We start from the raw sequence: 25,516 nt of genomic DNA, 5'->3' as shown, positions 1-25,516 counted from the left end.
TAAAGAAGCTCAGTGGCAGACACAACAGCAGGCTTATTTACGACACTGAGAAATTAGTCAGTCCTTAGAGAAGCGAGTTGAGGTTTAGCAGAGAGAGAGAGGGAGAAAAAATACAAGACTTACATTCCAGCCAGTTCCTCGGCAAGCTACAGAGCCAGCATCTGTAATTTCCCTTCCAGTGGTCAAGCACTTTCATTCAGTGATGTGTGGGGGGACAAGCTGCAGTCAGCAATTTTACACAGAGCGAGTAAGAGGAGCCTGAGAAAGGAGAGGTCCTCCGAGTAGCCGGATAGAGATAATCAAATGCTCCTGTGACTATGCTGTCTCAATCACTGCAGACACTGGCCCGGAGAGTAAAACAAAGTCTCCTTATCTTATGCAGACACACATACACATACAAAAAAAAAACGGATTTCTGTATTTTTGTAAGATCTCGGTTTATTTCTTTTTCGTCCGAGTTGAGCTTCTTAACATTCTTGAATTACATCCAATTTCTCTCACGCTTTGGCAGTGTCATGACACTCCGGGTGATGGACAGAGAGGGAGGAAGGAGGGAGAGCAACACTGACTCCTTATGCGACAGCCTGACGTATCCCTCTCTGGCCAAAATAGAAAATAATTATTTCCCTAGTCTGGGGGTGCACCACGGCACTTTTTTCTTTCTCCTCACTTAATCTTGTGCCTTTGCTGACAGATTGGATTCCAAATTTGCCTCTTTAATTTTCTGTGTATTTTGCAGGGGCTGGATGGTAAAATAAGTCCTTAGCATCAAGAAGCGACACTGGTCAGAATCGGACAAGATGTCAGAGAAAGAACGCTTGGTTTTGAGATCCCTGAGGAAGGGCAGATGATGATTTTTTAAGTCACGTGGATGTGGAAACTATATTGCAGCTTACTGCATGTGACCAAACCAGAGCAAGAAGAGCCAGTAAGATGTGGTTTATGTGACTTTGGGTGTCTGCAGTCACTATGTATGACATGAGCATATTTTGGGCTGCTCATAAAGGTGTTACTGTGAACTCTTGTGCACATGGCCAGATGATGATTTAGACTTGTAGAAAAGCAGATGTGGTATAAAAAAAAAGTGTTTTTCTGTGTGCGTAACTCAGGGGTCATATTTGCATCAGTGTGGACAAATTTCTGACGATATCCTGCCCTCAAAGAACTGGAAGCTAAGCTTCCTTATTTGCTTACAACCCACAAATCCAATGAAGGTTAAAATCCTTATTACTGCTGAGCACGGAGGGGACTAGCTGGTCCACGCAGGGCAGCTGGGATATTGAGTTTCTCCCCCATTTGTCTCAATATTGCTGTGGACGGGCTAAAAGTGAGCTGCAAGTGTGGGAATGTGGGAGATTCCCCCTGTATTTTTTTGCCGACTGCCAGAGCCACAGTGAGAATGACTAGTGTGGGCCTTTCTGTCTCCACGGTCCTCACATGATGAGTCCTGTCAGGGCCGGGCCTCCCCCCTTCTTCTCCCGCTGCCCTCCCGTCTGGCCTGATTATGTGTTAAATCCGCCCGTGTGTCGGGATGGATGTGGAAAGAATGCGCGCTGAAGGGAGCCTGAGCAGGGCTGCGGAGACCCGGAGAGAGCAGCCTGGAGATAGCACCCCATTAGAGTGATAAAAGAGGCAGAGGGAGGGGAACAGCCGACAGGACCAACATGCAGGCCCGGCCGCTGATGAATGCCAGGTGGAACGGGTCAAGCGTGATAAAGGAAACAGTTTATTTTCTTATTTCAAAAAACACCATTGCTTTCCGTAAGGAAAAGAAAAAACGCTCGCCACGGCCGAGGCTGCTCTGATAGGGAAATGTCTTTATAAATATCAGCTGTAAACACAGCCGTGGTACAATGTGGAGCCTGTCGCCGATGGTTTATGAGGAGGTTTCCTCTCGTTGTCTTTTCTTTTGTCAGTGCAGACACAGAGTTCTGTATTTTAGGAGATTTTCTTAAATTTTTTCAATCTTCTGCAGCTGATTACAGACATTTTGGCACCTCTACCAAAACGCCACTGTTTGGAATACGTGACTTCATTATGAAGGACATGTTTTTCTAGCTTAGCAATTTCCGTTTGCTAAGGAACACCATGGGAGGCGACGGTCAAAAGCTTTAGACAAAACGCTACTTGGTGACACTAGAATATTTTATCATGGAGGTTTCTCATGCAATAAAAGAAGCCCAACTTCTAAGAAGCAAAGCTGGATTACCAACCAAGCGGGCAATGCACCTCCACAACTCCAGGGGCCTCAAAAGCTTCACTGTGTGTGTCAACTAGCCTGTGCAAATTTGGGAACTCAATAGTGGCAACAGCTCTAAAACTGAGTCTTCCTTCTTGGCGCCCTTACAGAAAAAAGTAATTTCCAAACCCTATATTTTATGAGTGTTGTGGGCATAGCAGGTATATTCCTACATGAATGTGTTAAAACGTTAAAGTTTTCACACATTAAACATGTGGCCAGAAAATATTCCAGCGTAGGAATACCAGACGCATCGCCCGGAGAGTGGGAGGGAACGGGGGGTTAATTGGGGCCTGGCAGCACAATTCGTTTCTCCTTGGCAGGTTAATCTGCAGATGCTCAAATGTTAAATGTTTGCTAAACACAAGCAGCTGCACAAGGTATTTTGGAGTCAAAAACCAAATGATTTTAAATGAGGACCTACCTGTTTATAGACAAGGTAACTCATTAACTGAATAATATCACCAGAAACTGAATGCCAGCTGTGTTTTGGATGCATTTTTTTTCCTGATACCCACCGCAAAGGCCATTGTCACCATCAAACATGTCTGATCGCTTTTACCATACTGCAATTCACCGTTAATATTGCAATAAACATTCTCTGTTTCAAAATGTCCTGTGTCTGGCTGGATGTTCAGACAACCATGAAATGCTATTTAAAAACCCAACTCCCACTTTATGTTTTCCAGTTTTACTTTTCAAGGCATACAATTAGGACCATGAAAATGTGTTAGGACTACAGAGAAGAATGTCAATAGCTCACACGCAGCTTATTTCTTATGCATTAATGTAGCCCAAGGCCTACGTGCATTGGTCTTATTAGATGTGACTTATGTTCTTTGCTTCAATAAATGGTAGGCATCGGTGTGGACATTCATCAGGCTCTGTTTACTGGCATTTTATGCATGCTGAACTATGGCTGCATCTCTTTTATGGACTGAAGCCTGTGGTGTTTTCCCCTGCAATGTAAGAGGCAGTATATCTTGTGAGTAATTTCACCGAAGCGGAGACAGGTAGAGCCGAGAAAAATCCTCGCTGAGTGTATTCCTTCTACTTTAAAAGCCAAAGGACAGCTCGATTGATCTCATCTCGTGGACTTTTATAGCTGCAAAGGTTTTTTTTGGGAGAAATCAAGTGCACCTTGAAGGAAGACATGAGTTATTTATTGGGCTTACTGCAGTGCTTGCTGATATTATGTTTATAGCTCTGCATCATCTAAACTGTATTCAAAGTCCTCTAATAGCATGCGGTAGAATTCTTTCAGGTTTTAATTTTTAGCTATTTAAACATGTTTGGTTTTTGATCACATGAGTAACAAAGACAGCAGCAGGTGTTTGATGATTTTTTTTTTTTCCTTTCTCTTTTCCCTCTGAGCCCGGTGCACTGCTCTAAACCTTTTTATTTTTTTCTGCCGGTAAAGAAAGAGATGCTCAGCAGCTGGGTTTTTGCCCGCAGACATGTTAATCTCCTACCTATGAGGATCGAGGCGCCTAACCAGCTCGGGGGAAACAGTGGCAGAACACACAAACAAAAAGAAAAGACCTGCTGAAAATCTCTTCACGGGACCGAGGTAGAGTTTCAATGTCAAACCCCTTCCAAATAAACTCATTTCCAACACCTCCCATGGGCTTTGGAGGAAGACGAAGGGAGGCGAGGCTACAATAGGGCCAAAAAAAAGAAAGAAATTAAAAGGAGCCACTGAAACATATATTAAACCGGGTAAAAAATCTGATGTCATACTATGCTGGATCCTCCCTCCACCCCATGCATACTTGGAATGGCTCTGTCTGGCGGCTGCTGCACTCCACACAACCGCACAACCGACCCATTCATCCGAGGTACCTGTGCTTAGCGGGAGATAAGTAGCTTTCCATGAGAAACAAAGAGAAGATTAGCATTCCCTTACACTGTGTTGGAGGGCATGCAGCTTTGCCCTCTAAGCAGGGAAAGCCCGAAGGAAGTGCTTGCTTGGTTGTACACAGCAAAGATCAAAGCCAGACACTGATTAAGTTATACGAAAATTCAAGCAAACGCTCCTGCTGTGGGGATAAAACTAATGCTACAGCCAGTCCAAAAAGTTGAACCCAAAAGTGGGACAATTTGGAATTAAAGAGCAAAACTAATGAAAGCTTTATCAGGTCAGAGTCGGATATTACTGTCACTTCGGGTAATCGCAGTTTATATTTGCGTCAGATTACCTTCAACAAGCAACTTTAGCATCACTAATTATATTCAGTTTCACACAAAATACGACATATTTTTTTTACATTTGCTATTATTTCAGATATCAGATGTTACTTCAATTAGCCACACCTCTGCCTAACAAATAGTCTCCACAATACTGTTGACAGCATTTTCTTAGGTTTTTCCAAAATGACAAAGATATTGTTTCCTTTAAAATGCCCCCCCTTTCGATCCACTGAGCACCACGAATGATATTTATTCTCTCTTTATTGTATTGGAAAGGAGGCAGTAATCTCAGAAACAGACAGGCTGAAGTCAGTCTCTTTTTATTTGATTTGAGAAAAATGCAAAATAACACCAGTCTTTTTCTTTAAACCTTAATATTTAGAATAGATCTAAGATTACGAAGTCAAGACTATCAAACAAATGCATCTACAAAGGGTATGAGTGAAATTTAAAGTAGGGAGTAATATGATCTCACGAAAGACAACTGCTTCAGCGGCGTTAAAGTCACCGCTGACAGCAATACAAATGACAAACAACAAACTCCAACACCTGTTTTCTCTTTCGGCGCTTCTCCTGATTTACCGCACGGATTTAGAGGTGGAAAATGAAGGGCATTTTAAGATTAAGCCCATTACATCAGTGAATTTACGGCCTCTCACTCTGCCAGAGCCGCATTGTGAATCGGTGCACAGTCCTCCCCTAAGAGGTCTCTGCTTCTTTAAGTTATCATGCGGAGTGAGCTTTTTGAAATGGATTCTCAGTGACATGGAAAATGTCCCTGCCTAATCGTCTTTTGTTTAGTTCATTTAACTCACATGGAAACAGGAGAGCGGGCCCTTAAGGCCAGCCAGGCAAGCTACCTTTAATGGAGGGGAGGTGGTCAGCTCTAAAAAAGAAAATAAGGGGGAGCAGTTGCTGAAAGACACTGCAGATGAGGCGAGGACTCTACATTCTGGGGATGAAAGCACAGGGTCTAAAGGTCTGACCGATCCAAAGCCCCCTGCAGCCCAAGCAGAATCGCCACTGAAAATGTCCCCAGTCAGCAACTGAGCATTATCTCTGAATTGTGCCAATGCCTACTAACCCTCCTGAACCCAGCCCCCGCCCATCCCGGTCCAGGCCTCCCTCCACCACCAAACCCCTCTTCTGGTCCCAGAGCTGCCACAGAAAGGAATGGAACAATGTCAAACCAGTCACCGCTGTGGCCGGGCCTCCCGATGACACACAAAGGCACCAGTTTTGGCCTCAGATGCCAACGAATGCTTGTGCAGATCTGGACTGCTCTTAAAGGGTTGGTTCAGTCAAGTAACAAAACACATTTTTCTTCTTGTCGTGTATCCTGGGGAGCTTTTTTTCCCTACTGTTTTCTGACCAAACATTTCAAAATCCTCACCATATAACTAAATCAGCTGCAGCCCTAAACACTCTCAAACACTGGCACTCCCTGTTTTACAATTCATTCTGAGGCAACTCTCTGGAAGAAATACGCGAATTTCCTGCAACAGAGCCATCCTAAGCACATTTAAAGTTCTGCTTCCTCCGCTCTGGGTGTAAGAGGGGAGGGGTGGGGAAAAAAAGTGTGAAGTTATGTAATAAGTTATTGATTTTTCTCTTAAAGGAAGATTGAAGCGCAGAGCCAGTGGTGTGAAGCATCCCAGAGGATCAGCTCCACTGACAACAGGGGCCCTCCCCGCTGCCTCTTAAGGTGGCGAGACCCCGGGCCCAGTCGCATATCACTTTCACCCTCTTGCCACGGGGAAGACAACACAGAACACCAAAGACATTGTCTTCTGACATGGAGTTCGCCTGTCTGATCACATCCCTCTCAACCAGTCAGCAGGCAAGCAATTACAAAAAAAGACATCTGCGCCACAGTTTGGATAGCTAAAAAGGGCAAAAGCTTAGAATTGCAAGAGGTATGGAAGCAGGGATCGATGGAGATGTCTGAACCTGTTAGTGCAAGCGGAGATGAGAGTCGCTGCGCTGTGGGGAGGGCTCCTTTGTCATGCGGGGAGAGGGAGGGCTGGAGGGGTGACTCTTCTGGCGATCAGGGGTCAACTGCTGCGATCATCCATCTTCTTTTTGACAGTGTCCTGTCAGCCGGGGTGCTCACGTTACTAAACACAACCGGCAGGCCTCCTTTGTGGCGCTGTGCTGGTCTGCAGCCATGTGTAAATGAAGTTAATATTCACTGACCTCATGCATGGTCAACTGTGGCCCTTGGTGTCACCTTGGAAATAACGCTATCTGACGCAGAGTCACAGAGGTCTCCCTTTTTGGGGGTTACAAAGTCTTTAACCCGTATGGCTGACCATACGCCTTTGTTTGCGTGAGAATGAGGAATGTTTACTTGGATTCTGTCCATTCATGTGAGGCAACGTAGGGTCACAAATTTGGACTGGCAGGTCAGATTCCAAGACCTCAATACTGATAAGTCGCCACTTGCCCTTTTTTTTCCCCCTTGCTGACTTGAAATAGAGTGTTTTGTATCAAAAATCACACCCTTTTTTCTTAGGATCAATCAAACTTGAATGTTCATGTTCCAAGAATGAGCATACACGGAAATATGTCGATCTCTGATTTACGTCCAAGTTACTAAACATCAATAAATCTGCTTCGAAATGTACTTTTAACATCATCAATCACCACCAAATGCACATTTTCTCTTCTATATCATAAGTAATCCTGTTTCTTAATGTCTGCACGTCCAATTTTAAGCAACATAATTCTACCAAATCAAAGTCAATTTCAGTGTCATACGTGCTTCTTTTGATTCCCTTTCCTCTGTCCATTCGAATTTGGTGGTTTTCTAGGTGTTACTAACCTTTACCAAACAATTTCTTATTCCATAAAAGTTGCATCTATCATAAAATGTCTGCCCTACATCACGTATAGTACAACTGGCATGCCGTCTGTGGCTGTTTCTGAGTGGACTAAATTAGACTGAAAATAACAGCACTCGCCCGCCTGCCTGCCTGCCTGCCTGGCGAACACAAGCTGTGACTTTGCCATGAGCCTGCTACTGAAGAGAGTGAGATCTGAACAAAAGAGTTGAAGAGTCAAGAGTAAAGATCACTAAGGTTGCTAACATTTGCAAATATATCTCCATTAGATTTGTCTTTTAATGTTTCTGAATGTGTTTTCTGACCGTTTGTGCACCTTCAACGTTTAAGTTAATTGAGCTTTTACATCAATTGCTTGACATTCATGAGTGCATGAGTCGGTAGCTGTAGGTTATCAGCAGAGGTGACAGACGGATCCATTACACCGAAAGCCTCCTGCCCTTCACCGAGATCAGTTCTCTGAGCTGAGATTGTGTGTTTTAGATCACCTCAGTGTGACGTCTGCAAATGTGGAAGCCAGCAAATAATTAGTCCTGAGCGGCTTTTTGTTTCCTTTGCTTTATAAAAAAGTGCAGTTAATATGAATATCAACGTTTCAAGCAACTTTGTGAATGAGCCTCAGAGCGCGACTTTTTCGTATGCAAAAAGAGGCATTTGTGTTTAATTTGATGTGTTGACAGGGCGGCCGGATCCCACAGAAAGAGCTGCTGGCAGTGGCTAGAGCGAGTGTATCCCAGGAAACAATCTCTTCTTGCTTTTACGTCTCCTTTGCAAGTGTGTATTTATAAAGGGGGGTAGATGGATGTGGAAGTAAAATAAATACTCTTTATCACAGGCTGCCAAATCACAATTTCAAACATTCTGCCCTCTTTTCATCCTCTGAGGAAGTAGCTGCGGTTTTAGTCGCTACTAATGAGAAGAAATTAGAACTGTCGGAATACATGTACATCTGTTCTGCAGCAATATTTCACCTTTTTCATTAGCCGTTTGGGTTATTTGACCAACTGTTGTTCTCTTTCCTACAGAAACCTAGTATTTGCATTGTTCTGTCCACCTCCGTAGAGAGAACTAGTTTCGGGGGTGATACTGAATATCCTTGAATGCAAGAAATCAGTAGTAATGTAGAGATAGTGGAAGCAACTTTCAAGACAGCATATTTAATCATAAAACACACTGACTCTTACAGGACATCAGCATCATAGTGAGAATTACTGTCACTGAAACTCAGAAAATGCTGCGCCCCAAACTGAGAAGTCAAATTTAAGTTTCCCAGACTTTAAGCAATCATTTCATTAATTGATTAGTAGATTGCTAAATACAAAACAGTCAAAATTCAGCTGATTAACAGCTTTTCAAATTGTTGTTCTTATATTCTGTTATATGACAGTGGAAGTTTTTGTGGTTTGATTGTTTTTAAGGAACAGAGACATAAACTGACAAGTAAAAAAATAAAAATAGGATATGTACTAATGGGTGATGAAAATGTTTAGTTTTAGCACCATTTTTCAAAATGTTTACTGACAGACGAGTAAAAACATCATCCTGTCCAACAGACAGCCCAAAAACAGAAGAAAATTTTAGTCTATACTGGTATAAAATGAAGGAAAGTTGCATTTTTTTCCATTTGGGAAGTTGGAGCCAGTAAATGTTTGGCATGCTACTTGATAAATAACTTAAAACTACTATTCCATGCAGTGGGTCAGTGCCAAACAGTTTTGTCTCCACGCATCTTAGACTTGGATTCCTCCCTTAAGTGATCAATTTTAGGACACTGCCAACTGTATTGGTAGAAGCATCCTGAGCAGAGAATACTACATCTGTGCGCCTGACTGCTACCTGCCAGGCCAAGACAGCAAGGAGGAAGAAAGCCTGTGGGCTGTGGAAGAATGCTTCTATTCACAGGAAGCACACACTGGCAGTGATCGGATGAGATCCCATCCATCACCAATTTATTTCAATCTGGAGTGATTCAGGTCCATTTGGGTCTCCTGCGGATTCGGCACACACCTGTCATTTGCATAATTAAGCTCCGGAGCAGTTGTGAAAGACAGCCATTTGGTGTATTAAATTCACACCTTATCAATCAGGGGAGCATCAAGATGTATGAAGACCTCCTGAGTCTTGGCTTCCTGGCTTCATTTGAAATGCTAAATGCAGCTTTTTCTCTCCAGGCATGAGGCTTGGCCTGGGCTACCCAGGCTGCCTGGTGGCTTCCATATATGTTAGCTGTCGTGGTCAGACCCCGACTGCTCAGCCTTTTTTTTTCCTTTGGGGGGCTCAATCATCAATCAGTCTCCAACTAACTTCTGTCCAACTCCCTGACAGTTGAGATGGATGATGCCAGCGTCTACAGGATGCTGTATCCTCTCATTAAGTCTCTTGTTAGCATGCACCGATAGCAGCGAGATACGGGCTTTTTTTTTATCAGTTTTTCACCAGATAGGAGGCCTCTCCCCTTTTTTGGGCAACGGTCAACAGTTAATCATTTCTCAGGGACTGGTTACTTAGTACCACAATGATGTGATGTGTCAAAATCGGACAACATACATTCCCGGGATTGAGCGAAACAAAGACGCCAGTGTCCTCCCACAAGAGCCCTCTCTCTGTCTAAACGACTCCGTGGCTCCACTGCAACCAGTAGCCAGCGCTAAACAGAACCGGCGGATGAATGGGCGCTATTTTCACAACACGCACTTCGTCGCAAAATGAAGCCCTCGCAGGCTGCGGGGACACTTCAACTGGCCTTTTTCAACACCCATTACACTGAGACCACTGAACGAACACAGCGGGCAGAGAAGAAGAGTGACATTTACTGCCACAGATTGCCACACAAAGAGTTAAAGACAGACAGACAGACAGGGGGACGGGAGGGGGGCGATGGGGGTGGCTAGGAGTGAAAGACAAGGGGTCCCTCTTTACTGACGGTGATGAATGAGTGGATCACAACAAGTTTGGGGAGAAGGCCTTTCGCATCCACACAGGGGGCTCCTCAAGTGACATGACTGACAGCTCAACTCGCTTACTTCACCTGCCCCGCCCGCCACCCCCGGCTGTATAGTTCACTCAGTGTCCATGTTGCAATCATAGCACAGTACATGGAACAGGGCGGTTACGGACCACTTTAAAAGGTCTGATTGCGCTTGTCAAATGGGCGAATTGCATCTAAAATCACCTTTCCGTTGTCGAGTTTTACGAAAGATGTGTCCAACAACTTTAGATCACATCAGGAGACTAAATCAACAAAAATATGTTTAAAGAGTTAAATGACCATGCACTGATTGTGGATTATGTCCTCAATGATTATCAGGATTATTTGTCATGACTACTCACTGATTTCAAGGACAAGGCATTTTTTTGCACTTTTTTTTTTAATTTAAAGAAATGGAACGCTTGTACAATGTGCTATAGTCCTGCTAATATACAAGTATTTGCAACAAAGTAACTTCTTCTACATATTTCGTAGATGTCACACACACTTCCTGAGCATCTGCTTACCAATAAATTATTTACAGATGCTTGCTAAAAACCTCCATTGCAGGTTAGCGTATATGCTATGTAGACAGACGTGCACAGAGAAGCCTCTAGTCTCCCCACTCGGTTAATGCAGCACACGCAACTTTAAAAAAGCTGTTCGACAAGAACTAACATGGAAAGACTGGAAAAAAAAGGGGTTTCAATGTTAGATTTTCCCAACTTAAAACCAAGTGATTTTATCTACAGAGGCAGTTTTTGATGAGCGGAGTCTTCTATGGGCAGGATTTTCTATGAGCGGAGCATTTTAAACATCAAAATCACAGCTGATCACATAGATTAAAAAAACATATGGGAATCATGATTCACCAGTCACCAATGTTTAAATTCTGGTCACGCCACTTATCCTTAAAAGCCTGAATCTGCTTTGGACAATGTACCTGTTGGATCTGCTAAACAGAATCAGTTGAATTTGGAGCACAAACACACGGAAGAGCCCTCATCTGTCAGCTGTGTCCGGTGGTAAAGTAGTTTGAACTTATCTTTTCTCCAAGTATCACTATTACCGACTCCTAAAAATGCATTAGAGGAGAAGCTTTCAAAAGAGTCCGCTTATCTTCATTTGGGACATTCTTTGTCTCCCCACTTTGGTCCGTATGTGGCACTATTTAATTTTAAGCATATATAACCTTTACAGTAAAGGTGCAGCTTAAACCACGAGCTATGATTAGAGAAAACCTCCTGAGCTGAAACATGATGTAGATGTATTTTACAGCACTAGGACAAGCTACTCTGAGGTCCACTAGACGGGATCTCACTTTTTTTTACGGTCACACACACTTGGACTTATTGCTCTGCTGTTCAGCTGATAGAAATACTTTGAATAGCTTTTAGATTGTTCTGGGGGAAACTACTGAATGGACAATTTGATGTCAGTGGAGCCAGTGGAAGAAGTGCTGATGGTGCACCGTGATTCTCATTTTATTTAGATTAACTACCCCTTAATACAAAAGCTTCTCATGCCTCAGTGGAGATAAAGCTCATAAAAGTGCAGTGTCAAGACTGGAATTTGATCCACATACACATTAAGGAGCCTCCTTCCTCTGGCTTTAAACAACCTGATCGCACACTCATTGTGCTGCCGCCCGTATCTACGCGTGTGTGTTTTAGTTGACACATAAACAGATTAATTAATAGAGACATGCAATAGTCGTCTGTTCCGAGGGCTTTGCACCGAGACACAATAAGAAAAGGTGGCTAAAATTACTCTGACAAGCCGGAGCTATTGGTTGTTATGCTGCATTGCTCTCCCTGTGGAAATAAATCGTGGGCTTTCTTTCAACCTGAGGGCACAACTGGATCTTACATCTATGCATATTAAAACAACAAAAACAATAAGACGGAGCTCCGTGGGGTTGAATCAGCGATAGCCTGCTAACATTAGAGACACGGCACAACTTGAGGCAGGCTGTGTTGCTCTAAATTACATGGCCTAATATATTTCATTAACACACCTCCCTCAGAGGGGTCCCTAATGGATGACAGCGTGGCATAAAAGCTTGTCTGCCAGGGACACTAATTTGTTCTTAGACGCATTCCGTTCACTTATTACTGGCTGCTGCTCCTTATAAGCTGCTTAGATTGAGGTTGCCCACTTTGCAAAAGAAGAAGAAAAAAAAACACAAGGCTTGGCTGACAAGCCAGGCCACTTAAGTTCTGTGACCTAAGTCACCCCCTTTTAATCCACAGTGATTTCTATCGTTCGAGTCAGGTGGCCACTGAAAATAATCCTCTGAGCATTAGGAGTGACAGAAAGCATATTACTGTTAACTGTGATGGCACGATCCAGCGGCACAACAACGCAAAGAGCAACCTCTTCCTGTTTTGCCCCTTCACAAATATCCGAAGGGCTAAACGCCACAGCACGACGGCTATTTGTTTTCCCACTCTGTCAGGGTCATTTGGCCGGGGCAGAGAGACACCGAAAGACTGGCTGGACTTCCTTGAGACCTGTGTATTCTGCTGGTGATTGTCTTGGCTCCCAGCCAGTTAGAAAGAGAAGGAGTGTTTGAGCCGAGGAGCTAAATTCAAGTTATTATTTAATCCCAGTGCCAACAGAATCATGCAGATAAATTAAGAGCCTCATAATCAATTAACAGCAAATCCAATTATTACACTGAAGATGTCTGGCCTTAATATTTTATCCAACTTTACTGCTGTCAAATCAGCCACTTTAATCCCATTTGCCAACCAACTATTCCGCCACTGGTGCCTAAATTGTCATTCACCTGCTTTGCATAATCAAATCACAAATGCTCCCCAGTTTATAGCCTGTTTTTTTTTCTTGGCACACCTTTTGTCGTGTGGAATCCAGTAAGCTGCTGACTAATTTCTAGACAAGAAACAACTCTGGAAAATGAGTAAATAAAATGACTCCTGAATATGTTTTTATTTTTTTTAAAAAGTAAAGGCACTCACGTTCACATGCGTCTCCTTTCTGATGAAATCCAGCTTTGCATATACATTTCCCAATGGGCACCAGCCATTCCCCCTCAGCGCTGCAGTGCATCTTGGGCGAGTTGTCGGCCTCCTCCTCAGCGTCGCTCACGCACATGCCCTCGACCTCCACCAGCGAGGAGAACTCTGATCCCGTCACGGTGTCTGGGAACGTGGCCAGGTTCTCGATGATAGACCAACACTTCTTGTAGTAAACTTTGACAGAGACCAGGGCAATACACGCCCCTACATCCTGGAAGGCCAGGTAGAAGCCTCGCCTGGACAGGGGGCCAATTATGCGCACTTCTGTATTCAGCTTCATCTTTCTCTCGCCCAGGTCGCCCTGAGTGAAGCTTTCATCTGCAGCGATCGTGTCAATTTTCACATACTGGTTCTCCCTTAAGCTCCTGCCCACCTCCGAATCCGTTTCCTGGTAATACAAGTTGAACGTCTCCTTGCATGTGCCCACCACACCGGGTAGGCTGTTACAATCCCTCAAGGTGAACTTCAGTTCCACAAAAATTCTCTGGGCATCGCCCTTCTCTATCCAGTTAGTCCGAAGCCAGTTATTCTGATTGGGCTCCATGACTTGGCAAACTTGGTATGTGCGGATGGGCGTATAGTTCTCATCCAAGCCACTGATCTCTTCCCACTGAAACAAGATGACACACATTTGTAAATAAATGCACATACAACGAAACGCATTTAAGCGTGAACACCACCAAGCAGAGATATACATCTAATGATTGGCAATCAAACCTGAACTGGAGCTGATTACTCTGTAATGAATATGACAACGGTATATGAAATATTGTCATTTCAGTCGGTGCTGTGTACAATAAACTGCAGAGAAGGGAGGCAGATTGCATTTTTTATCACACAAACACATCTTTAAAGAATGATTGTGCTCAGTTTATCTGCTTGTGCTCACATTATTTATTTAAAAACTTTCTCACTGCCTGCTTTTAATCAGACCAGCAAGATGGAATAGGTTTGCTTAAGGCCCTTTGTGCTCTGAATGTCAAAAGCCGAGAGAGTTTAGATGCAGAAACAGTCTCTTTTGCATCCTTTATCTTATTGTTCTGGTCAAACTTTTGTGAGCAGAGGAATATAGCAACACAGTACTGTGTGGATGTGTCCTTTCAATATTTTTATTCCTATCACAAACACTAGACATCACAGAGAGAAGGAGGGGGAGGGGTGCGGTGGGGATCTACAGATATGGACTACATCCGTGCAGGTGAAGCAGAGATTCTGCAGACTTACCCCATTGGGAGGATAGGAGATCCACTCCAGTTCTGTCTGCTGTGCCTTGGAGTCCAGCAGAATCACTAGTGACAGGAAACCAAGAGGCAGGTGGTTAAATCTCACCGGGGCAACGGGCCTCGGAATTACTGACAGGCCACACATCTGTATCTATAGCGCATATACCTGTGACCTAATTTCTGCCAGCAGCAGCTAAAGCGAAAACATGCAATAAGAACGTACACACTGCAGCAGACACGTCCTCATGTCTGCGGGGGAACTTTATAGTAGACGGATAAGGACACTGGCACTGTGTATAAAGAAGAAATAAATAGTGTGGAAGACATAGAATGTGCCAGGCGTCATTACGCACGAGGTTTTACGCGCGTTTCATTTATAATTTGGCGTGTATTAAAACTCATTTTTGGAGTGGAAGTTGTCGAGTTAAGGTCAAAGCAGCTGCTTTCACCGGCGACGCACAGACACCTGCTTGAGAATGGAGGGTATTTTCTGCCACAAAACTCCAGTGAGACCATCTGCAACATGCGGCTTCGTTTGCAGTTGAAATCAGCGGAGGAGAAATTGTCAAAGCAGCCTGCTTTATGTTCCGGACGCGTGCGAGAGCGCAAAGCGGCACCGCGGCTGCTTCCATAAAAAAATGAAGGAAGTTGTTGAAATTGTGTTTAAAATCATCAGACAGTTCCATCCTGGGAAGGAGGCGCAGCAGCTAAGGCGCATCGGCTTAAAAAAAAAAAAGAAATAAAACAATAACTGTATTAATGCTCCGGTTGCATTTTTACAGGACATTGCGTGATATGGAAAATCCCGCATAAAAACACCAAGGAATTACAATTCATATCAGCATCCGCGCCGCGCTCCGTTATTACACTACGAGTTTTTGGTGTGAAAATCAATACCAGCAAAGTGGATTTCTGTTTTTACGCATGCACCAATTTCCTTAATTTACCAAATGCCATCAATTAAAGGTGCCATCCCCCAGCCTTTTGGAGTTACATAAACCTTCTCTTATTTTAGGGGCTTTTATTGCCTTGATTCTGACCAAGTTGCGTGTCAGAACACGGCTCCGCATCAATATGCTGTATTTTCCTTCCAAGAAACAACACCAGACAGGACTGACAGAGCCGAGGCCACTTTGGAGGAAAGCAGCCCTCCGAAACTGCGTCCTGATGGACGGGCGCACTCACTGCTGGAACGATCGATCTCCCTCATATTACCTAGTTTGTCATGATAGATTGTTAATCTACAGCGAGAGGGCTAATTGTGCCGATTGCGCACTGGTGCTGGAGTGAAGTAAAAACGGGAGCTTCTGCGTCTAATCCGCGTCCTCCAGCGCTTAACCGCCGTGCGTAAAAACACCGAGAGGTCGCTCGCAAAAACAAAAAAAAGAAAGAAAAAAAACCACAGCCAGACAGCACTGACATCCCCGCACGTCCCACTCCACCAGACATCCAACATTTTTTTTAAAGTTATTTTAAATCGCCGAGAATAAAGCGTAAAATAAAGTCAGCCCGCTGTCTGCTGGATTTAGACGCATCGCTGTGGATTGTGGATCTCTCCAATATGCGACAGGATGGAAGAAGAGTCCAAACTTTAAGAACTTACCTTCCTTCGCGTTCTGTGCTTCCCCGCTGTCCACATAACAGCATAAATGAAGGCAAAGCGTAATCCACAGACACGGAATAGACGTGGAGAGCATGGTGCAGCTGCGGATTTCAATCTAGACCGTAACTCGCTTTGCCACCGTCTCGCGTGCTTCCCATTGACGACACTAAACCGGCTCTATGTACAACAATCCGCTGGTCCCCACTCAAATAGCGTCTGCTGCCGCTGGGAGGAGACTCGGGCTCCGCTGCTGTCAGTCAAGCAGACGAGCGGAGGGATCATCCAATGGCAGAGCAGGATTGAAAACGTCACGAAAGCGCAGAGCCAATAGGCGCCTTGGAGGAGTGTCTCGTTTTGGTGAGGGGGAGCACGGCGCAGGAAATGTTACCACAACTTAGATCAGATATTTTTGGGTTGTCTCTTTTTTTCTTCTCTCCTTTTTTTTTTTTTTAAGGAAAACGTTAAGGGATGCTCGAGGAGGCACATCCATCCTCACTCCACCACAGGCTGCAGAATGAAGAGCTCCCACATATGAAGCTCCACAGAGTAAAGAAAAGTTTGAAAACTCCCCTTCATTCCCCTATTATGTCAATTTGCAACTTAATTAAATGCTCCTCTGTTAATTCTGCAGCACAAAAAGCAAACAGTGTGGGCCCAAATACAGAGTCAGTGAAGCGGGGTTACAAAACCACAATAAATTCAGCTTTAATTAAAGACATTTGAATGTATGATTTAAAGGAGTTTATTAGAAAGAAACAACACATCAGATGCTGAACATGCCGCAGTTAACTTATCATTGATTGCTATGCAGGGGTGGAAGTAAAGAATTACAAATACTCTTATTACTGTGACTAAAGTATTTTTTTAGGTTATCTTGTACTTTTTGAGGTACTTTTTCAAGTCTGTAATCGTACTTTTAAGGGTTTGCATGACTCATCCTAAAGTGGGGTTAAATGCAACAAAGTACATCGTTCCACAGTTTACCACATTGCCAGAAGATGCCTCCCATTCATTTTTACAGTAGTTGGATTTGGATTTAGAGATATTTTCGCAAACTAAACTCCCGTTTTTCGATTATTTTATGCTGCATGTCAGGATCCAAATACAGCTGTCTGGTTGCTAAAAACATAGCACAGTTTTTGAAGCACTTTACCAAACAACTGGGCTTGAGAATAAACTCCACATGGCAGGATTTGATGGAACACAGTGATACAGCTTAGCCACCAAAAGTGGATACAGATATCAAAATAAAAGCAGCTGCATCTCATAGCTTTTTAAATCTCTATTAAACTGAACACATGGATCCCAAGCAGTGTCGTGTGGCTCATAAATGTCTTTTTAACACATTATAGTCCTATGTGCTTCCGACCTTGTACGCAAAATTTGAAATTGTAGTGTCTGACACAGTCTTTTGTGACATTCAAATATATTTTTGAAACAATATGTTTCATCTATCTACATCTGTCAGGCCCTCAATTTGAATATTCATTGATAATACTCCAATAGATGATGAATAGTCCTGTATGGATAGCTGTTCATTCATGCATAATGTGCATGAAAGATGCCCACACATACCTATATGTATGTCATCTATCATGGACGGAAAGAGATGGATACATTGATGATATCCATATGCATGTATCATCTGTATATCAACTTTTCTATCAATGATAGATGGTTGTATAAATGTGTATCAGTCACTGACAGATCCACACAAAGTACCCACCTTTAGTATACAAGTAAACTTACACTGAATTAATTGCTTTCAAAGTGACTTTTCTAGCAGTTTTTACCACAGAACTTTGCAGCATTTTCAGTAGAATTGCACAGAAATCTTAGTTTTACCATTGTGAAGGCTTTGAATTTGCTACATTACAATTCCCTCCTTCTCTTAAGTTACCACAAATGCATAAAAGTGACTGGGAAACCTATCAGATGAAGAAAAAAAAAACTGTTTGCATACAATACCATTCAAAAGTTTAGGGTCACTTAGAAATGTCCTTATTTTTGAAAGAAAAGCTGTGTTTTCAATGGAGATAACATTAAATTAATCAGAAATACAGCCTAGACATTGCTAATGTGGTAAATGACTATTATAGCTGGAAACAGCTGATTTTTAATGGTATATCTGTATGGATGTATAGAGGAATACTTCCAGCAGCCATCACTGCTGTGTTCTGATGCTACATTGTGTTAGCTAATGGTGTTGAAAGGCTCATTAATGATTAGAAAACTCTTGTGCAATTCTGTTCGCACAAGAATAAAAATGGGAGTTTTTGTGTAAAACATGAAATTGTCCCCAAACTTTTGAACAGTAGTGGACATAAAGTCATATTTCATTTCCCTTCTGCTTTTATAGATTTTCAGTTGTGAGAAACTGTGAGCTGTAAAGTGTGATTCATTATAATCCTTTAAACTCAGCAAATAATGCAACTTAAAGTGTAAATGAGAGAAATATTTTCCTGGAAGCATAATTAAAAAACAGGATTGTGCAGCCTGAAAGAAATGTACTAAATCTTTGAACTTTAGTGTTTGTTATAATGACATGAGCTTTTAAATCAACATTCAGTTTCTTTACAAAATTAGGCAATAGGAGCCATTTTGGAACACAGTGACAAAATCTCTTAATTATGAAATCATTAAAAAATATTTCTGCCACTACCCAAAAAGATGGATTATTTGAGGATGAGAACTTGACTTGTTTATTTGACTACATATCCAGTGTCCCTTTCCATCATATAGAGCAAATACCAGATCAATTTAACAACATTGATAGGGTGACTTTATGCTGTGCAACATGATTGAAATAACTCATTTCTGTGAATTCAGCTTGTATTATGTTTGTCTGCTTATTTTATGCGCTGGTGAGTTGTTTGTTCTGCAGCCAGTCAAACACAGAAGACATAAAGAAAGAAGACTGTGGTGGAGCTGAATGGGAATCTGGCAGTCGCTTGCATAAAAATTCAGGAGGCAAAATGAAGATAAACTGTGAACCCGTGAGATGCAGTTAAGATCGACACAACTGCTGTGTCCCTAAAGGCACCGACTGCATCCATTAGATGCGTCAGTCCGCGGTCTGCAGCAACACTTTGCCTGCATCGTGTTGCAACAGCTGCGCCACTCCCTACCGACAAGTCATTGTTGCCTGTTGTGACAGAGCACCTACTGAACCTAAATTAGCACGAAAGGCTCGACTGACGGAGAGCTGGTGCACGCAGACATGCAAAGTTTCGTGGTTCTAGCGGCCTCCCAGTGACCTTTTGACACGTCGCACGCTTTCACTTTTCTCTGTTAGCCAATCAATTTGGCGACAACAAGGCAAGACGGTGGCAGCTTCATTACTGTCAGTGCTGAACATAATACCTCTGATGCTTAGTGTCACTTCCATGAGGACAACAGAAACACTTTAATTAGGGGACGCCATGGCAACGGTGAGCATGTTTAGGTTAGATACAATGAGGTGAAACAGACAGGTTCCAATTTAACGAGATATCTCACATTAGCCGGCAGGTACAGCTACTGGCATGATAAACAACAAGGTGGTTTTCTGGGTTTCATTGTGCTCTTAACTGAAAAAAATAAATAAATACAGAAAACCTTCATTATCTAAGCTTTTTGACAGGTGATACTTAAGGAAAACTCACATTTTGTTGATTCTAACCTTCTTAAGGGATAGTTCTCATTTAGTTTTAGGTCATACTTTAAGATTTCAGGCAGTTTGATTATGATACTTTTGTATTCACCAATGTAACTGCTGAGAACATGGCAGTATTTCTGCTAAGAAGTCTGAAGGATCATCAGCCCTGGATCTGTAACTTGAACATGTCAGTCATTCGGAAGGAATGCTGAAAGTGTTTGGATGGGAGGTGATCTTTAAAGTGAATCAAGGGGTGGAAAATAACGACATCAAGAGGATGCAACATAGCCTAAAGTTTAAGAATCCTTACCAAGCAATGGTTTGACAGTTTAAGTCAGGGCAAACACTTATAGATAATCCAAGAAATGTCAAAAATCTTGACCCAAACCTGAACCCAGAGTCGTAAAACACTATCTTCAGCCACAAGAAGTGCCGCAACAGATGGTCCATCCCACACTGAGTCCTGATCTCAACATCATGGAGTCAGTTTAGGATTATAAGACACTGAGACATCCTGAATCCACACAAGAACTCTGGCAGTTTCTTCTGAATAACCTACCTGCCAAATAGCTTGAAACTCTATATGCAAGTGCACTAAAAAGAACTAGTATTAAAGGCAACGGGTTCAAGTGAGTTTTTTTTTGTCTTTCTGCACTTTGCATGGCGTTAACTGACAAATAAATTATTCATCGCGTTATGTTTAAAATCCATTTAGTGCGTTAAATGTCTGCACTGTGCTGTATATCACGGCAATGTTACTGAATAAAAGATTTAAAAAGTACTGAGGTCATGAGTCTGAACTCCTGCAATGAAACTCAGTGCAGTATTTCTAAGAACTGCAGAGAGAGAAAGCAGTGAGTTGGAGGCAGAAAGAAAACTGAGTAGAAGGACATGCAGCACACCTGACCAGAGCTAGTGTTTTGTCACTATGTATGGTACTAGATATTGTACACACTCTTGTCAGGGTCTGGAGGAATAGTGCTTTTCATCCTGCACATTGAATCATTAACAGATTCACTGATGTGAGCAAGCCAGCTCCCCCAAATTGCACTATATATGCTTCAAATTTAAATTTCCTGGTCACCTACTTTCACATGATGTGCGATTGTCGCCCAGCTAAGAAATGCTCGTCTTGTCAACCCAAATCTCCAGTCTGATAAGTTACGAGTTGATTTGAAATCCAGCACTGCTGCTTTTAATTGATGACTCTTCTTGAAATATGATTCCCTATCAGAGGCGTCCGCGGCTCACTGGTTGTGCAGCGGCAGAGAAATTGCTCGCACTAAGGTGGCAGCCCCCTCATTCTTTATCAATACTCCGGTGGGCTCATTGTCTGGGAGACACTTTAACTGTGGAATATTCATCAGCTAAATTAAATGGGGCAAGTACATAAAACCACTGAGGTTTGGAAAAGTTACATAGTCCAGGAGCACATTTCGTTAAAGTTATTCTTGCGTGCTGTTAAATTCGGTTATTACTCTGTGCACACATTTATATATATGCCTACTTATATAAGTACAGTATATGTTTCTTCTTTATGACAAAAAAACTTTCATTATTGTTCATCTGTACACCTCGATATGTATGTAGATGTGTGTGCACACCATGCACATTGTTTATTATCTGAAATCCAGAAACATATGTGTGATACATACAAGTATACCTGCATTATTTTATGTTTTTTTCCCTCTATTGTCACTGAAATTTTGCAAAATCCTCCGGTCTTGAACTCAAATCTCTAAAATGTTGATCAAAATGACGTTTCTCCAGACGACTAGGAAAGTAATCCACGTCAAGAATAATCCCAAAACACTTTTTCTTTCTTATGTAAAGACACTAATATAATAATAAGTCTTGTAGTCACTCTCAAGTCATTTTTTAAACCCATAAAAAAGCATTTCTATGTATCAAAATTACATATTTAGAAGATTTTCTCTATTAAAATGATCCCTTCCTATGTTAAAATTGCTTAGATGTTATTCTACACTGCAGTTCTGGTCCCTGTCCCTACCAGCTCCTACTAAAAGCTCCTCTGTCCAACTGGAAAGCAAAAGCTAATAAGAAAAATGAATGAACACTTAAGTCTGGACGATCGAAAGTCCAAAATTCAGTGCAGAATCCGAGATCCTGCGTCTCACGCCGACTTTCCACAGACGGAGTATCGATGTGGGAAATGCTGCCATACAGACAGTTTATGATAAAGGTAACATTAATCCAGATTAGTTCCAACAATCATTAGTAAAACACATCCATGCAGGACTCCACTGTGTATCAAGGGCAAAAAGGATTAGCTGCAATTTGCATAATAAACAGGCCAAACAAACAAACCAAAAAACAACAAAAAAGCAGAGGTAAATAAACCTTGAAGTGAGTCCTTGTCTGCTTCTGTCCACTTTTATGTACACAGTTTATTAATCAATATTTGTGGCCCATAATTACAGCTGTTTTTGCTTGTTGGGAGGTAATGGAGATTAATTAGTGACCTGCAACAAATGCTGTATGTGTAAAGGGATAATGAGCTTCGCTTTATGCTTTAATTTTTAAGTGATATGCCAAGTCATCTGAGAAAGTGGGGAATTAACTTTAGACTTTTTAATTGTGTGTGCTTTTTGAATAGTTTTTTTTTGTTTGTTTATCTTCGTTATTTAAAGACCCCCGCTCGGTCCATCTTCCCAGTGAAAGTGTCTGAAGCAGCAGAGCAGCGATGAATCAGGTCCTTCCTTGTGAATGACCCGTCTCAGTGGGACTTTCCCTTCCTTGAGGTGACCTTCAGCAGATAAAAAAACACCTTTTAATGTCTCCCCATCAAATGCTATATTTGGCTCAAACATTAAAGACACTGTCATATATTAGAACCCAGGAGAGAATGGGAGGCCTTTTGCACTCTGCCGGAAACTCTTCAGCTTTTTAATTAAACTATATCTTTGTACTTTTTAATATAACCATTCTCTCTCTCTCTCTCTCTCTTTGTATTGTGCTTCTGCCTCCTCCAAATGTGTCTGATCACTACAGAGGGAACCTATTATGTGTTTTTCTGTGCTGGAAGTGGGATTTCCTGTCCATAGATCTTAATTTCACCTTCCATTTCTTTAGATTTCTGTGGGCTTTACTCTCATTCAAATCAAAGGGAGAATAAGTAAGAGCGTTTTCGGAATTTTCGGATAAAATTATCCTGACATTTTTTCCTCTAGATCCCACACCTATCCAGTAGCACAGATACTGTTCTTGGCTGATAACTGTGGGTTAACTTTCAACATATTGTGGGTTTTGGAGTCAGAGCTCAGAGTCTCTATCTTTTTCTACACTCGCACACATTCTGTGAAGATCCTTGTGGGGGAGGAAATGATCTGCTCTCCCAGAACAGCACAGTCCTACCTTAATCTGAAATGTGGACAGAAGGTGCTTTGATTACGTTTGGCAGTACAGTGCTGGAAATGGTTAGAAAAAAAAACACTTTTAAAAAAATATATAAACTGTATTTTCTGGACACCTGTGCTTAAGTAGATTTCTGAGGTATTTATGCTTTACATAAGCATTTCTTTCTCATGCAAACTTGCATTTGTGCTGCAGTTTTCAGCAGACACTGATTCTAATTGACCATCTTGTGAATGCAAGCTTCTTCGTCTCGTTCAAGCGACCCATTCAGTGCAGAATAGTATGACCACACCCCATTATTGTTCTGCTACAAGAGAAAAAAAACAAAAAAAAACTCTCGGAATTGTTTGTAGGGCTAAGCCAAGGATGTTTTCCCTCAAAATAGCAGTGAGGGGATTGCTTTGGTGGCACGTTTTCATGAAGGGAAGTGAGAACTGTCAGTAAATTAACTGAAAAAAAATATCGCTGCCTTAATGCACAAAGCAAATCTTCTGCAAAGCTTGAAATATTCAGCTTGTAGGTTGGTGGCCCAGAGCTTGTTGGGGTTGTTTCCTGTAGTGACATGGATTTTGAAAACAGAGATAACGGAGGAAGAGGCGAAATGTGGAACCTGTGGAAGGCTTATACCGGCAGTCTACATTTGTCGAGTCAGACTAGTCACTTCTTCTTTGGTGGATTAGTCACCAAATTCAGTAGGCAGCAACTGAAAAATGGTGGTGAGGGTCTTCTTCTGAAGATGATCTGTATGAAATTTAGTAAAGATCTGATCATGTTTGTGCATAAAATGGTGTTCTGAAAATCAAGTTTTGTTGATTACAGCACCCCTAGTGGCCCAATGATGAAATTGTCTTGGACAACCTCAATCACAAAGCCCGTTCATCAGCCGGCTCATTAATATTCATGTACGTCTCATTAATATTTATGATAAGGGAAAGTGCTGTATCCGTAGGCCACAGGCTACGGTACGGTCCGTATCTGTAGACACCACCCAGAAAGAAGTAGTGAGTCCATGCACCAAATCTTGTATATATGCTAGAAAGAGTTGCAGAGATATGATCGACATTCATAGTTAGTTTCTGCAGTTTTGTTACTCTTTATTGTTTAATTCTAGTCGGTGATTTATGGTTGACTTTTGTACATGAATCCATAAACATATGATACCATCACTGATAACTTATAGAGTTTTATTAACAGGAAAACAAGTCTAAGAATAAAAATCTCCTATCAAATAAAGAGACACTTTGGCAGTGGAGGAAATTTTTACTAATCCGGAGCTGCAGTGGGTGATTCCAGCAGATGGAACAGGTCACTGAATAAGACATTGCACTAAAATGGTAACAAACACAAACTTTATTGAAAGGCTTTTCAAGTCTGAAATCAATTTTTCTTTTTATTCTCAATATCTATGAATATTCCCAGCTCAGTAATTAAACAAAACAAACAATAGACACATTCATTCTAGTCGGAGAAATCATCTAGAGAGGGCTCTGACACAGTGTTCGTGTCGAGGAATAAAATTTACAAAAGATACCGAGTTCATTTTTTGAAATAGCATTCATACAACAACAGCAGCAAAGAAAAAAGAAATAAAGCACTTCCCACAGGCTTCGTCAGCTGATGATTGAGCTCTGTCTTGCCCAGTTAAACGAATATATGCTTTTAGCAGCTGTCGGGGTTGCACTGCAGTGGAATTTGGGCTCCTGGCACAAGTATTTATAAAATCCGAGCCATGACCCGGATCCGTTACACTGTACCGGTGATCCCTCCTCCATCTGAACTGGTGCACTGGGTCAAGCAGACTTATGGAGCTGCGAACGCACCGTAAAAATGTTGGTGGGAATTTTGTTCTTCTGAATGTTTCAAAGCCCGCATTCGCTTTGGAAAGAATCACATTAGGTGAGGAAGCATGTATGACGAACAGGAGCACAATGTGTGTTCCTTTCCAGACAAATCTGTTAAACATTCATCCAGCATCCTCATCAGCAGGCAGCACTTAACTCCTCTCCCAGTGTTTCCTCCCTCCAGGCTCGAATTACACGTCTTAGACCGACAGAGTCCCACAGACTGCTGAGATGTGTAAAGAAGTTGGAAATACTTCTGTACACACTTGTATCTTGTTCCCGTGCACCTCTCAGGCTGTGTCAGTAAGTAGCGAACAAGCCGTCCTCGAGCCCAAAGCAGCAGGCTGATCCTGGCATCCGGCGGGCTGGGTGGGGGCAGTCTGAAGTCTGCCTGTCAGGGCCCTGGAGGAAAAACACCACCCAGAGCTTTAATAGCGACCATGAGAAGCAGCCCAGAGGCCCTGTCAGATGGCGGTTTGGTTGTGCAAGCAGGCAATTTGCTTCTTTTTATAGATCGGTAATATGGAATGGTTGTCCCAGAGGAAATCTCAAGTGT

The 25,516-nt window shown here is 42.3% G+C and overlaps 1 protein-coding gene across 8 annotated transcripts in view; it reads right to left on the bottom strand.

Annotated features, from left to right (window-relative positions):
* epha7 (eph receptor A7) overlaps window positions 1-16,302 on the bottom strand; it is a 96,080-nt gene extending 79,778 nt beyond the window's left edge. For all 8 annotated transcript variants that reach the window (XM_022193788.2, XM_022193793.2, XM_022193789.2 and 5 more), the window contains exons 1-3: window positions 16,108-16,302; window positions 14,506-14,570; window positions 13,222-13,891 (exon numbers count right to left, since the gene is read on the bottom strand). In XM_022193788.2, coding sequence (XP_022049480.1) covers window positions 13,222-13,891; window positions 14,506-14,570; window positions 16,108-16,201 — 829 coding nt within the window. In that variant the 5' untranslated portion in view covers window positions 16,202-16,302. The remainder of the gene's footprint in view (window positions 1-13,221; window positions 13,892-14,505; window positions 14,571-16,107) is intronic.
* Between the last annotated feature and the right edge of the window lie 9,214 nt (window positions 16,303-25,516).

The sequence above is a fragment of the Acanthochromis polyacanthus genome, chromosome 16 (assembly GCF_021347895.1).
Source record: "Acanthochromis polyacanthus isolate Apoly-LR-REF ecotype Palm Island chromosome 16, KAUST_Apoly_ChrSc, whole genome shotgun sequence".
Lineage (NCBI taxonomy): Eukaryota > Metazoa > Chordata > Actinopteri > Pomacentridae > Acanthochromis > Acanthochromis polyacanthus.
The sequence above is the reverse complement of the archived record's forward strand: the minus strand, read 5'-3'. Positions and strand labels throughout refer to the sequence as shown.